Source organism: Anser anser (assembly GCF_964211835.1).
Source record: "Anser anser genome assembly, chromosome: 13".
Lineage (NCBI taxonomy): Eukaryota > Metazoa > Chordata > Aves > Anseriformes > Anatidae > Anser > Anser anser.
Genome location: NC_139734.1, coordinates 20,483,984 through 20,497,729, shown reverse-complemented (window position 1 = coordinate 20,497,729; position 13,746 = coordinate 20,483,984). Strand labels below are relative to the sequence as shown.

At 36.1% G+C, this 13,746-nt stretch overlaps 1 protein-coding gene across 8 annotated transcripts in view; it reads left to right on the top strand.

The window, feature by feature from the left end:
* Window positions 1-13,746, top strand: part of DACH2 (dachshund family transcription factor 2) — a 289,478-nt gene that overhangs the window by 219,162 nt on the left and 56,570 nt on the right. For all 8 annotated transcript variants that reach the window (XM_083797536.1, XM_083797535.1, XM_083797538.1 and 5 more), the window contains 2 exons: window positions 5,036-5,191; window positions 7,990-8,162. In XM_083797536.1, the coding sequence (XP_083653662.1) occupies window positions 5,036-5,191; window positions 7,990-8,162 (329 nt within the window). The remainder of the gene's footprint in view (window positions 1-5,035; window positions 5,192-7,989; window positions 8,163-13,746) is intronic.

The following is a 13,746-nucleotide window of genomic DNA, read 5'->3' as shown; positions in this document are numbered from 1 at the left end:
TTGGTAAAATCAAATAGCCTGGGACATGTGAAAACACTGGAGCTATGAGTATTGGCAAATAGGCCCATGTTAGTTTAGGGATACTGAGTTTCTAGATAAGCCAAAAAATTTCAGAGGACTACTGTTTGTTGGACACTTACAAAATTAATGGTGATAAACACTTTGAAATTATCAGTGCCAAAATAGCAATGCACTGAATATTACTTCTTTGCAGCTAATCTTATGTTTAATATGCCCAATAGCATGAAAAATGTGCTTAAAAATAGTTTTAGAATAAAATTGGACAGTGAAAATGGTATTGCTTTTAACAATTTGAGTTCAATTTTTCAGAAATGTATCACAACAAAAAATAAAATGACAGACATAGATTGAAACAGTGTGATTGTTCAATTCAAAGGTACCTCTGACAGAATGGATTTCATTTAGGTAGACCATACAGTTTTAAGGCTGATAAAATGAATTTGAAACCAAATGAAAAGTAACTGTCACCAAATTGAACTTTGATTACTTTCTGGAGATCTTTCAATTCCTAAAGCTAAGACGCTAATTTAATTTTCACAAATATATCTTCTCACCCCACCACCCCCCAAAATTTAGTTTTTGCTTTGAAATGGGGAGGTTGATTACTAGAAAAGATATAGTTTAAATAGTTATTTTATAAAATTACTAAAATCAAAGAAGGGTGAGAAGCAGCATTTTCAGGAAAATGAAGCTGAGCTTATCACTTGCATTTCCTTCAACTAAACAAAATGAAACTGAAACAGAGGCTCTTTGCTTACAGATCTGTATGTGACTGCAAGTAACCATGCAGTGTCTGGTAGATCTGTCAGTACAGTGTATGGAATAAACAGTATGAGTGTGTATTGCTTAGGCCGGTTTCCCATATTTGTTTGTGTTATGTGTGATTTGAATCCCTATGCATCTGAACTCATCTGCATTCCCTGTTGAGAGGGATTCGGGAACAGAGACGTAGAGAATTTGGCCACTGGGCTGTAAAATGGTATTAAGGGGAATGCTTACCTCTTACCACATTTTAATTTTGAAGAGAATGGACTGGGATTTGTTGCATTAGTTTTATTTTTGCTTAGTTGAACATAAGTGCAATTCATGCACTGATAAGTAAGTTCTCTCAACGTGTTAAGACTGGTGAATAGCAGACTTGAGTTAGTAAATGTATTGTAAATAACTCTTTCTCTTACCAAATCCATTTAGTTTCTGTCTTTATCTGTACTCTGTGAAACTTGCTCTGTATTTCTTTATAGATGATTGTGCACAATGCCAACAATCAGGCCTTTTCTTTTCTTTTTTTTTGTTTTCATAGATATTGAGCATTTAGCTGCAAATTTGAAAGAAGTAGTAAGAACCATGCATCAGATTTTCTGTGTGGCCTGAACTGGATGGTTGGAGCAGATCAGACCTTTTTTAGCTTCTTCTGACACTAGTCACTGCATTCTGCAATCTTTTAGGATGGCTGGACAGTCAATGCCTCTGCCTTTTTCTTTCCACTTTGGTGTAGCTATGTTTAAGGAAACTGCAGGCTCTGTGCTTGTTTCTGATAAGCGTCCGGAGCTCTGGAAGATGGAGGTTCTTGCCTCTCTTGCCCTTTTTTAATGCTGAGTACAATCTGTTCTGGGACAAGATCGACTAGAATGCAAACAAGATAAGGAAAAATTACCTTTTTGTCCTTTGGTTTTATCTGTTGTAGAGAAGGTCATATGGGTAGTGGGTAGTAGTGTTAAATGTAAAGCTTTTTGTAAAGTGTAGAAACGATGTATTGGCATTTATCAAATCAGCAGACTTCTGAGGGCTCAGTTAATGTTCTTGTGACACTTATGAATCACGTTACTAATACTTTTAAATGAAATATTCTTTCTCATTTAAAGTAAATAAAAGTTATGTTTCCTTTCAAACAAGAAGTAAAATAAGTCCCATTGGTGTTTTGTTTCTGTTTTTCCTTACTGTGTTGTATGTTTGCTTTCTTTCTCAAGTATTTTTCCGCTCTTGCTTCAGATACATCTGAAAGAAACTCCTTGAAGTCCATCTTTCTATATACAATAGTATGAGTCATTGTTTAACTTTAGGCTCCTTATTTGCTATATTAAAGAATGAGAACCTTCACTAGCCTAGTACGGACAAATAAATTACTATTTTTCCCAGTACAAATTTCTCGAAAGACCAAACCTTTTGAATATAATGATAGAAAAAAAACCCACAAACTTTTCTGACTTCCATAAATTTGTTACTCTATATTGTATGCATGGTTCATACCGTAAAGTTTAATTTTTAGTTTCATCTGTAAGGTCATCATTACCAAAGAGAGGATTTAGAATCAACACATGACATCTTTGCCTTTTTAATGGCAAGTATTTGGACAAAAAATGACTACGAACAAAAATCTGAAAAGTTGTGGCTAAATTTAAATTTCAGGTATTAAAGAGGATTTACTTTTTTATAGATAAATCAACTTTAATAGTTTATGGAATAATAGTTATGGAAGCAGAATTCAAAAATATATATTGATGTCAAATACGTATTTGCTCATATAACATGCTGACATTGTCGTTAAATAAGAAAATGTGTATGCTCAGAAAAGAGTAATTCTTTTTTTAATTGCTTGAAATTAAAAGGACAAAGTGTATTACCGAAGGTTCACATTTAACATGTTTGGTTTGTAATATGAATCTATTTCTAGCTTACAATTAACTTATATATATAATTTTTTCTTACTATATGAGAGTAGGTACTGCAGGGAAGGATGCAAGTTTTCTTTTAAAGCTGTTATCTTTAGCTACGCAAAGGGTAAAAATCTTTAGCTGTGGGTGAGTTGAGTTGAAAGCCCCTGTAGGAAACGAGTAGGACCCATGAGACCTGACTTCTCTTCCAGTTTCACCATTAATCTGCCAGGTAACCTGGAAGAAGTTGCTTCGCAGTTCTGCACCTCAGCTTGCCCACTCATAAGTAGGAGACAATTAATCATACTGACCATATAAAACACTTCATTATTGAACGGTTCTAGGTAAGAGGTAATTCGACGTAGTACTTCCGTTTTAAGTGACTTGCTACTGCATAGTATAATGGAGCCCTGATTAAGTGGTGGAGCTGTTATCTGTGTGGCGTACTGCATACTATAGAGTACGTTTCATTTGAGATGCACTTAAGTACATCATGCTCTCAGCAATATTTTTCTTTCTTTGTCTAAGGAAAAGTGATACAGAACAAGAATACAGGAATGGTCTGTAGATATAAGTGTATTACAATTTATTCTTGTGTTGCTGGCACTGAATACAGGAGCAGATTTACAAGTGGAATTTGCGGGAAGAAAAGATATTATTGTCTCCATTGGTAAGGAAGACTGGTCTGGTGATTTGGAGTGTGTGACAGAACTTAAATTCAGTTTCCTGTTCCAGTGCAGGCTTCCTGTATTTCCTTAAGCAAGTCACTTTTCTTCACATTGCCCAGTGCAATTCTCTGTCTGTAAAATAGGAGTAATTGCACTTAGGAGCACAGAACATACAGCTGAGGCCAGAAGTCTGGTAGTACTCTGATACTACGGCTTCAGGTCCACAGAAGTATGGCGGGTGGAAGCATGAGGCTTTGGAAAGACGAGGTAAATTCTTCCAAAAATAAGTAAATGAGCCAAGAGTTTTGACCATCTATGCCTGGGGTTGGAAGTGTTGGGAAAAAAAAAAGGGGGGGGGGGGGAAGGGGGGGATAAGGAAACTTTTAGATGAAGAGTGCAATTTTTTCTCTTCATTCAGAAGTCTCTAGCAAACTGTCTTGTGCACAGTTTTCATGGCCACTGCCCTGATATGTGAAGTTAAATGTAAAAAATCAGTTTATAAGAAAAAAAATTATATTATGGTACTTGCTGTGTGTATTTTTTGAGGAAGAACACAGTATAAATGTTAAATTTTCCAAAAAGCATATGGAAAAAAATAAAATTTATCTGGTAAAATCAAATACTAATAATTTCCTCCTCTATATATATATTAATTACAGCTTTAACCTGAAAAATAATACATCTGGATCACAAGTCAAAGTGAACAACTTCTACACTGAATATCAGTCAAATGTTATTTAAAGAGCTGCAATGTTGTATATTAAATAGCGAAAATGCTGACAGGGTCTTAACTGCAGTAGTGCTTCTAATTACCACACTATGCCATGTTATATTATATCACATAGCACAATTTACTGTATCTTTCTTTGTCAATTATTGCTCATCATTTTACAAATTACAGATCTTTTATGGGAAGTAATTCATACTTGGACATAGTGCTAAAATGATGAAGTGATTTCCTTTTTTCTCAATCATTGATCTTTCAAACTTTTGCATTTAGCAGTGTTAATCATGTTTATTAGTTAAGTGTTGTCGTAAAAAAATGTGGAATTTTTCTGTTACTTTCATCTTCAGTTAAAATGTTTCTTGCTGCCTGTTTGCTTTAATCATAGTAATCTATCACTTATTCTAATTGAAATTCTTCTTCGTAAAATCAAAACAAAGTCAATACTGCAGTTACATATTTTCATAACAATCAATAATCTAATTAAAAACATGGGCTATACCTGAGAAAGGATTGTACATAAAATAGCTTTTTACTTAGAAATGTTCGGCCTAAGTTTTAAGGTGATTTCTTTTGTGGACCAGGTTTGTATTTCAGAATTCACTCTCATAATCTACTTAACTGCTGTTTAAAAGGAACGTGTTATTCATGTGTATAAATGTAATGCTAAAGAAAACTGCAATCTGTACAATTGTTGCAGAACACAGTAGCTTCAGACCAAACAGATATTCATTTTAGCTTTTTCTGTTTCCAGAGACTATTGTTGTGAAGGTAGGTGATGCTGAAAGTTTCTAAACATACCTTTTGTCTGATACATATTTCTTAATTTTTCTCTTTGTATTTGTGTGTGCTGTGTTTGTGCTAGCGGTGCATAGCTCTGCTGAAGACTATTAGTTTGTTGCTAACCAAGCAAAGTGTCTTTTTAAGAAAAGCGTATGCCACTTACGGTCCCTTTGCACCCTGTTTTGCAGGTGGGAGTGAATCCTCCTGGGATAAAGACAAGCTTCAGTCTCCCATTACAACAGGATCCCAGCACAGCATTGGTCATCCCACACTGTCGGGACAGTCGAGCCTTGGAAGCGCACACCCACTCAGTCCTCTCCAGCAGAATCACCTGCTTACCAACAGTATGTATCCTTGCCATTACGGGGAAAAAATTTTGAAAAAAGTACGTAGAGCTCTGCTTGAAGGCCATGCTTGTACTCCTTCCCATCCTTCTGGAAGTTGGGGGAGTGGATGATCGAAGCACGTGGTACACAAGGGCCGGTCCTTCCGCTGTGTACTGCGCTTGTGCATCACGACCAAGCTGCCCACTGGATACAGCCACTCTCTTGAATAGCCACCCATTGCTGGATTAAGGAATATCAGTCCCAGTTAACAATGCCATGGCCTGGGCTGAAGGGAAAAAAATCATACTGTTGCTTAAAATTTTAGCTATATGAGTAAATCTCTTCCAGTTGAAAATTCTGACCACTGAATAAATATAAGAGGGCAAAGCATGGGTGAAAATGGCTAGGTAAAAGTGAGTAGAAGCAATTCTTCTGCCTGGTCATGCCTTGTACCTGCCAGGTGTGGGCAAGGTCATCTCTTCAATGCAGCTATCCAAAGCAACTGGAACAAAATGACACAGTTAAAGTTTGGATTTGGAACTTAAACTTCACTTCAAATCCATCTCTTTTCCTTCCTCTGGGAGGGGGATAGGTGGGAAGCTTGGAGTTTCCCTCCTCCTTTACACCCAAAGGGGAGGTACTAGCAAGTTATTCAAAGAAATAGTCAGAAAGCAACAAAAATATATTTTAAGAAGTAGTTAGGAGTAATCTGAGAGTAATTCTGAAAGGTGGTGATGGATGAAGAATTAAAATCTTATTATTTATGAATCCTCGTTATTTGTTTAAATTCTTCATCCTCAAAGTTTTGAAAGTCGATTTTCCCTGTTAGTTTTAATGGTTGAATGGCATTTCTGGCTTTTTATGAAATTGTAGGAGCAGATGCTTCCTTGCTACCTATATAGTGCCACAGACTTGAAGAAATCCAGACTATTTAAATGGCTTCTACAATATATGTTTGCTTTGTTCATGGGAAGGTAGGAGCCTGAGCATTATGGGCATCTGGTTAAGTGTCAGTAATTAAGAATCACCAGGTTATAGGACTCATATTCACCATGGTTTATTCTTTCATTTTATATTCTTGCATAATTCAGTATCTGTACATGCTCTGCATCAGGGATATTGTGTTCTTTGCTGTTAAAGAAAACTTTCTAGTTATTTTCCAATAGATATTGTAGTAGGCACATGTCTATAGGCTATTAAAGGGTTTATTGAATGTCAGACATTATGTCCAATGATTTGCAAGTGTAAGATATATTTTCTTCATAGTCCTCTGAAATGTTTGACGGATTGTGTCTTAAAACTGGTGATGTGCTGTTAAATTCTGTTTGGAGTTTGCATTTAGTTTGCATGTCAATTGGACTTTAAGTAGACATACAACTCAATGTGGCCAGATGGTGTCTGGGAGTTTTGGAACTCTATAGAGTATGAGGAGAGATTATTGGGCTGTTAAGGGAGATATGCAGGGGAACAAAGGCTTATGGATGTAAGCAGTGAAGGGGATTGTCAGTATGGTTTAAAGTGAAAGGAGATATATGTGGGCATGGCTTATTACGTGTCATAATTAATATTGGCATGGATCATCTTATAAACAAAACACAGTGAATCATAAGACATCATAGTTGACCATGATTTGCTCAAGCTAAACAGATAGTGTGGGAATTCGAGTATAAACAATTCTGCCTTTTGTGGTAGTCACAGTGGTGTCTTTTTATTGCTATGGTCAAATTATACTGAAATAACAAGCTGTATCAGTCAATGATAGTTTTATTTTGTGTTCTGTCATACAGCAAAATGGTGACTAGCCCTCTGATTTAAAGTCATGAAGATAGAGGCAAAAGTTAAAATCTTTTAGAAATAAATAATGTGAATAGCACATGGTTATAACTAGTTACATGATTTTTATTTACTTCATGTACCTGAAGGGTTTTTTCTTTTTTTTTGTGAGAATTTCTAATCAAAATTTCACTTAGAAAAATTATAAGACATTTTGTGTAGCAGAATGTGTCCTATTTTTTCTGGAAAAAGAATTTTGGATGCCCAAAGGTAGAGATCTTCAAGTGGTCCCTCTGAAGAACTCTTAAATACAAAAGAACCTGAAAGTTTTTCAGTGGATTGGTGTGTTGTATTGTAGCCATTACGAAATACAAGTAATATGCATGCTGGAATAGCTGGTAATGAAATATGAAAATCCAGTTCTTTTTAGCGGTAACATCACCTTTCTAGCAATGTCAAGGTCTGCAAATGCGTGCAAACACATTTCACACCTTCTTGATTTTTTTTATGTCCTTAATAGATGAAAATTTAAAGTGACTTTTTTGGAAATGAAAAACACTTGTAACATTTTTTTATCTCACATTTTGAGCTCTCATTCCATATTCCAGTTGACAGACTTGTATGGTAGTACAGTAGTGTTGTATAGTCCAATCCACAGCTTCCTACAGTCAAGCAATAGTCCTCATATAGAAGTCTCAGATTGCTGTGTAAGTAAACTAATAATAGTAAGAGAACTTGAGGGCTTTGTAGAGTATATTGTCAGATAAAATCATTAATGTATATTCTTCTGTTGTATTGGGAAAACATGCAAATATCTGCATGTTTTGTGGTTTTTGTTTTATTGCTATCAATGAAGACATCACTGAACTTGTGCACTGTTGTATATTAATTTTGTTATTCACTATATAACTTCAAAATTATTAACACATAATAGTAATGTGTTTGACGAGTCAATATCCTGTAGAATATAGACATTAAAAAATAATGGGTAGGGTTATAAAATGAGGGACTGACACACATAACATGCCCTTGCTCTCTTTTAGGGATAGACCTGCCGTTTATGATGATGCCCCACCCTCTGCTACCCGTCAGCCTACCTCCTGCTTCGGTTGCAATGGCAATGAATCAGATGAACCACCTCAATACAATAGCTAATATGGCTGCAGCAGCCCAAATGCACAGTCCTCTTTCCAGGGCAGGGGCCTCTGTTATAAAGGTAAGAGTCATCTACGAGACTAGATTTTTGTTCCTTGCAAAAACATTTATAGCAAGTTTTTAAGGAAAATACCTAACAGGCAGTGAGCTTATACTGCATATGGCACACTTGGTCCTGATAGTGCTTCTGTTTGAGGAAAGTACAGGCAAGAAGTTAAAGAAATAAGATGCTCTGCTTTATCTACAAATCTGTAATATAATTAAAAACAGATATTAGCACTCAATAGTGTTAGATTAGATCTAGTCTAGTTTAGATCTATAAAAACTTCTTATCATCAGTGTGTCTGCACAGTTGTTGACTAGGTGGGGGAAACATGGTATTTCTCATGTCTAGCTGCCAAGTAGTTAATGCAAGTCACCGAATTGTTAGAAATTAATTGAGGTTCCATTTGTTTCACTTAGTAACCTTTACTTTAAGTGTTCAGGAGACCTCTTGAGGAAACGGTAACTTAAATATGGCAGTAAAATATTTATAGCAGCAAGTAGACTGCATAAGCTTTGATTATAATTTAGATGCTACCAGTATGTCAAAATGAAGATATGTATTTGTAAACAATACTAGTTTGTCCTAATATATACTACAGTTTTTGCAAGCAGTTTGATTTTAAGGAGGCTCTTCAGCGGGTCTTTGTTGATGTTACTCATTTGCAGCGATTTTTCCCCAGTACCTGCACTAGGGGATACGCAATATGTCCACAGCCAACAGTAGGTCTCACCAGCACCCTAGAGGGAATTATTTCCTCTACATGATTTAGAGGAAAATACACCAGTAGCTAATATGATAGGGGTAACGCATGCATCCACTGTGGTGTTACTCTCATCTGTCAAGTGATGCTGCATCTTTCTCTCATTTGTTCTGAGTGCTGAGACTGTAGATGAATTTTATTACAGTATGAGACTCCCTTTGTCCTTTCCTTTCCTTTCATACAATCGTCTAGCTCTGAATGACTATCAATTAAGATGAAATCCTTGTACAAAATGAAATATGTAAAAGGATTTCTGTGGTTGTTATCCATCAGTAATATGACTTCTATTATATGACAACATTATTTAAGTTCATATTAGAAGTACAAAAAATAACTAGTTTTAGATAGACTGCAATTATGGCAACATGACGTTACTTAAAATGGGAAAAATGAATTGAATATACCGAGTGCGTATCTATTTCTATACTCTGATGACTAAAATACCACTTAGTCTGTTTTCTATAGGTGTGAGAATCAGCTGCTCTATAAAGGTTTTGAATGAAGTCATTATGCTTTTTATATCACATTTGCCATTTAGAAATAAGCTGTTCTACCAAAATATGCGTGATCAGCAAAGTTAACATTTAGTGCTCTAGAAAGAAATGTCATAACTATGAAACTTGATTTCCTCCTGACAGGAACACTATAAATTAGGCAGGCACAACGGCCAGGCTCACAAAACCTTCTTAGCCATCTATAATATGATCTGATGTGATTATTGCAGCACCCGCTAGCAGTGCTATTGCAATGGTTCTGACAGTGCCCCTGTTATAAATCCAGGCTTTCAGGGATTTACTGCTCATCTGAAAGTGCTTGCTCCATTTGAAACTTGGCTCAAATGGTTCTGAAGAATCTGCATAAATAAGGGTGTAGCATGGGATAAGGAGATGGGGGGGGAATACAGCATCGATGACTTTACCACCTTCTTTCTCCCTTTTTTTTTTCTTCTTCCCCCCCCCTGAGCTGTTCTTGAGCTGGATGGAGCCTGCAATCCAGTTACTGGACTAGGTATAAAATGGTTTGCCAGCCAGCAGAGAACTAGTCTGGGTTGGAACTTAGCAGAAGTATACTTGCTTCATTGTGTAGGCAAAAAAAAAAAGTAGTGAGTAAATGTAGTAAGTTTATTGTCATCCAAAAGTGTTGGTCCTGAAACTCAGAAAAATCTACTCAGTGGTGATATTTTCAGGTCACCAGAACTGAAGTTTGGATGGGCCATACAAAATTTTTAACTGAAGCTTATAGAACAACTCAACTCCACAGAGCTGTAGCTACATAATGTTTAGAATTTTATCTTATGGTACACCTGTAATGAACACAATATGATATTTATGTCATATTTAAATGATAAAAACTAAAATAATTATGCAACAAATGAATACGACTATTAATACGCATACAGTTTGTCATTAAGGATCATGATGTGTGCCAAGAACACAAACTGAATAGAGTTCCGAAAACATGTCTGAGTCTTAACAGCTCATGTAAACTAAATTGGGTCTGAAGGAGTTGAGACCTTACAGCACATACGTGGATGGCAAATGAACAAAGAGCTGTCCCAGCAAGAATGAGAATAGCTCTTCTCTTCGCTGACAGCACTTTGGAACTTCATAATCAGATCATACGACCACTTTCTGCCCATAGTGGAATGAGGCCTTGAGCTGGGGATATTTTCAGGCTGCGTATGATATCAGGAGCGTCATCAAGCCTAAAGTCTTTATTTATACAGATTAAGTCAGAAGGGGCATACATGACTAAAAAAACATGCTAGCTGACACAATTTTAACCATAAAGTTGTGGGCAAGGAGAGGAAGATGCTGGATAGACCTGCACTGAGCAAGAGCTAACTTGTTACCTGGTAGATTTGGGGTGTCTGGGGGGGGGAGAGTGAGGGGCAGGAGACTGGCAAGGAGAAAGCCTGGGGAAGAAGAGTCTATTAGTCTTGAGGGGACTGAAGTGGAAGCATGGTATGGATTTGATTTGTCTTGAAATAATTAGTCACTGCTTGGAGACATGCTGGCCTCCTCTCGCTGTGCCTGGGGCTCAAGGCAGACATTGGAAAAGGAGAAACCTTACTCTTTCTGATGTTAGCCAGGTCCCAGTTAGGAATAAATGGCACATTTGTTGAATGCATTTGGAAAACCCAAAGAAAAAAGTTAAAATGCAATTTAAATGCTTTGTTTCAGAGAACCCCAAAGCATTTTTTTTTTACTCTGAAATCATTTCTTTCAGAATTTCACCTACATGTACTTTATAAACAAATCAAATCCCCCGAAAAAAAATGACATTTTGGGTGAAATGCAATGTTATGTTTTGCCCAGGAACTGAAATCTTTTATTTCACATCAACCCTACACGATTTCCATCTGAATTTTTTGGTCTGCTGATAAGCAGAACAAAGCATTATTTCTATCGTGTGATCTACACATGCAGTAGAGATTTTTGAGTCTCCTTTTCTTTGTGTTCTGTTCTTCTCCTGATTTTGTGGGATTCTTAAAGCATTTGTAAAGGACGTATATGACATGATTTTAAATTCCCTAAAGACAATACAGATGGGCTGTGTAATTATTGCTGAGAGGTGCTATTTTCTATGTGCTATACAACTCGCATTCATAAAATTTACCTGACAGCCTGAAAAATGTGACCATCTCAGAATACTCTGAAACAATTCTTCTCAGTATAAAAGCATTTCTAGTTACAGAATTTATAACTTATTTAATTTCATATCTCTGTGCATTAAATTCATTCTGAAATGTTTGCAGAATATTACAAGATTTATAAAACAAAACTTTTGTAAAATTTATGATACTTTTCTCTATTAGATTTATTCTGTCCCGTTTCATAGCGTGTGTTCATTGTTGGCAGCGTATTGCTAAAATGGGTACTAGAATACATTAGGGGAGCGATGTGTGAGACAGCATAGTTTGCTTATTTCTTATAAGGCTAATTTTTATGACTATCTGTAGCAAAGAACTGTGTGTGCAGGTTTGTATCTTTTTATTCACTGACAGAGAAACTACTATGTTGGGAGATGTTCAGGCCCCTACAAATTCCATTAAATAGCCTTTTCGTCTCCCCTCCTATGAAGGGAGGCATGTTCCTCTCACTGTGATGCGAAGAATGCCTTGCTTGTTAACACTAGTTGCTAGTTTAAAGAATAATCAGTGAATACTTATTTTAAACTTGCAAGGGGAGGAAAAAAAAAAAAAAAGAAAAACAGTAAAAACCAAGTATGTCTCTTTTTTTGCAAAGATCACAAGGGAATATTGTTACACCAAGCACATACTAGCTTTCAGTTCTGGCTCAGATCCTTTTAGTATTGGCTTAAACATTTGCATTTGTACTTAATAACTAATACAGCTGTAACATAGATTCTATAGAGCATTACCATCATTAGTCCTGGGAGTACCTTTCTTTCATTTGGTAGCAGCACTGGATGAAGCAATTCATGGGAGGGGTTCAAGTAGGAAGTTTCCACTGCAAGAGTCTGTCCAATTTTAGTCAGTATTATATTTTAAGATTTGAAGTAAAATGTGAAGGTAAAATCTTAATATACCAGTGAAGGTTGCCATAGCTTTCTCAGTGATTGCTAATTTAAGAAATGGTGAAGAAGGAAGCTCTTGTTTGGCTGTTTACCAATACCATCTGATTAGCTGTGGTTTTCTGTTTGGCTGAGCAGCTGGCAATTAATGAATTATAGGAAGTAGTCACAAGGTAATGGAATTAGCAAGTGAACATCTGGTATTAAAAATCAGTAAACAGAAGAGCTTTTATGATTTCTTAAATTTGGTGGGAAAACAAATGCCAGTTGACTATGACTGAAGAAACTATATGTACACAGTGAAAAAAATTGCATTTCAAATGGCAGAGTATATATTTTAAAGTGAACGACTTCCTGATACACTGCAAAAGATGAATGGGATCCAGCTGGCTTTCAGACATACATATCCTATCTTAGTTTTTAGACCAGCTGTTTCCGTTGTTCTTCTCCAATTCTTACAGCACTTGGAGATGATATAACTAGCTCAGAAGACCAACAAGTTGACCATACTCTGCATGTGCCCATTTCCAGACTCCGATAACTCAGAAAATATACCTAACTACTGTTCTCATGCACAGAAACAGTAACTCTACCATCATATTTCTTGTGGTCTATCATATTTAATCTGTCCAACATCATCTCAGATTTAACACAGCTCTTGCTTACTGTGTCAAGATTATTCTTTTTCTTTGAAAAGCCTAAATACCAATTATGTGTTGTTTTTCAGCCTAATGCATTAGTTAGGGACAGTAAACACTATTAAAATTGTGTTTGATAATAGAATTCAATTAGTTTTAACTAAGGTCAAATGGAAAGAAATACTTAGTATTAACTAAAAATAAAAGGTAGCAATTCAGTTCTTTGCTAACCAAAATTTCTTTCTTTCTTTTTCTTCTTTCTTATTAAGAACAGACTTCAGCCACATAGATAGGAGCAGTGGTACTTGACAGGCACAAAGTCATGGTAGTTTTGGATAGGGGGTGAGGACATCTGCAGTCAGTCTGCTGGCTGACTGCTTTTGACTCCACAGTATAGACCTCTTCAGAGAAACGAGACACTCTGGTTTCTTGATTTTTTTAGTCTTGCATGTTCAGCTTAACAATGTGGTCCATTTTGAGAATCTCAGTGGTGATTTGGCAAGCGCTGTAAGATCAGGTGTGACACAATGCATTTTCCAGTGGGGAGCTAGTGAGCAAATTAATGTCAGAAAATTTATTCTACCAGCATGGTAATCAGGTATGATTTTTTGTTACGAGAGTTGAAAACTCTAATCTAGACCTAAATACAGTAGAATCCCCATTT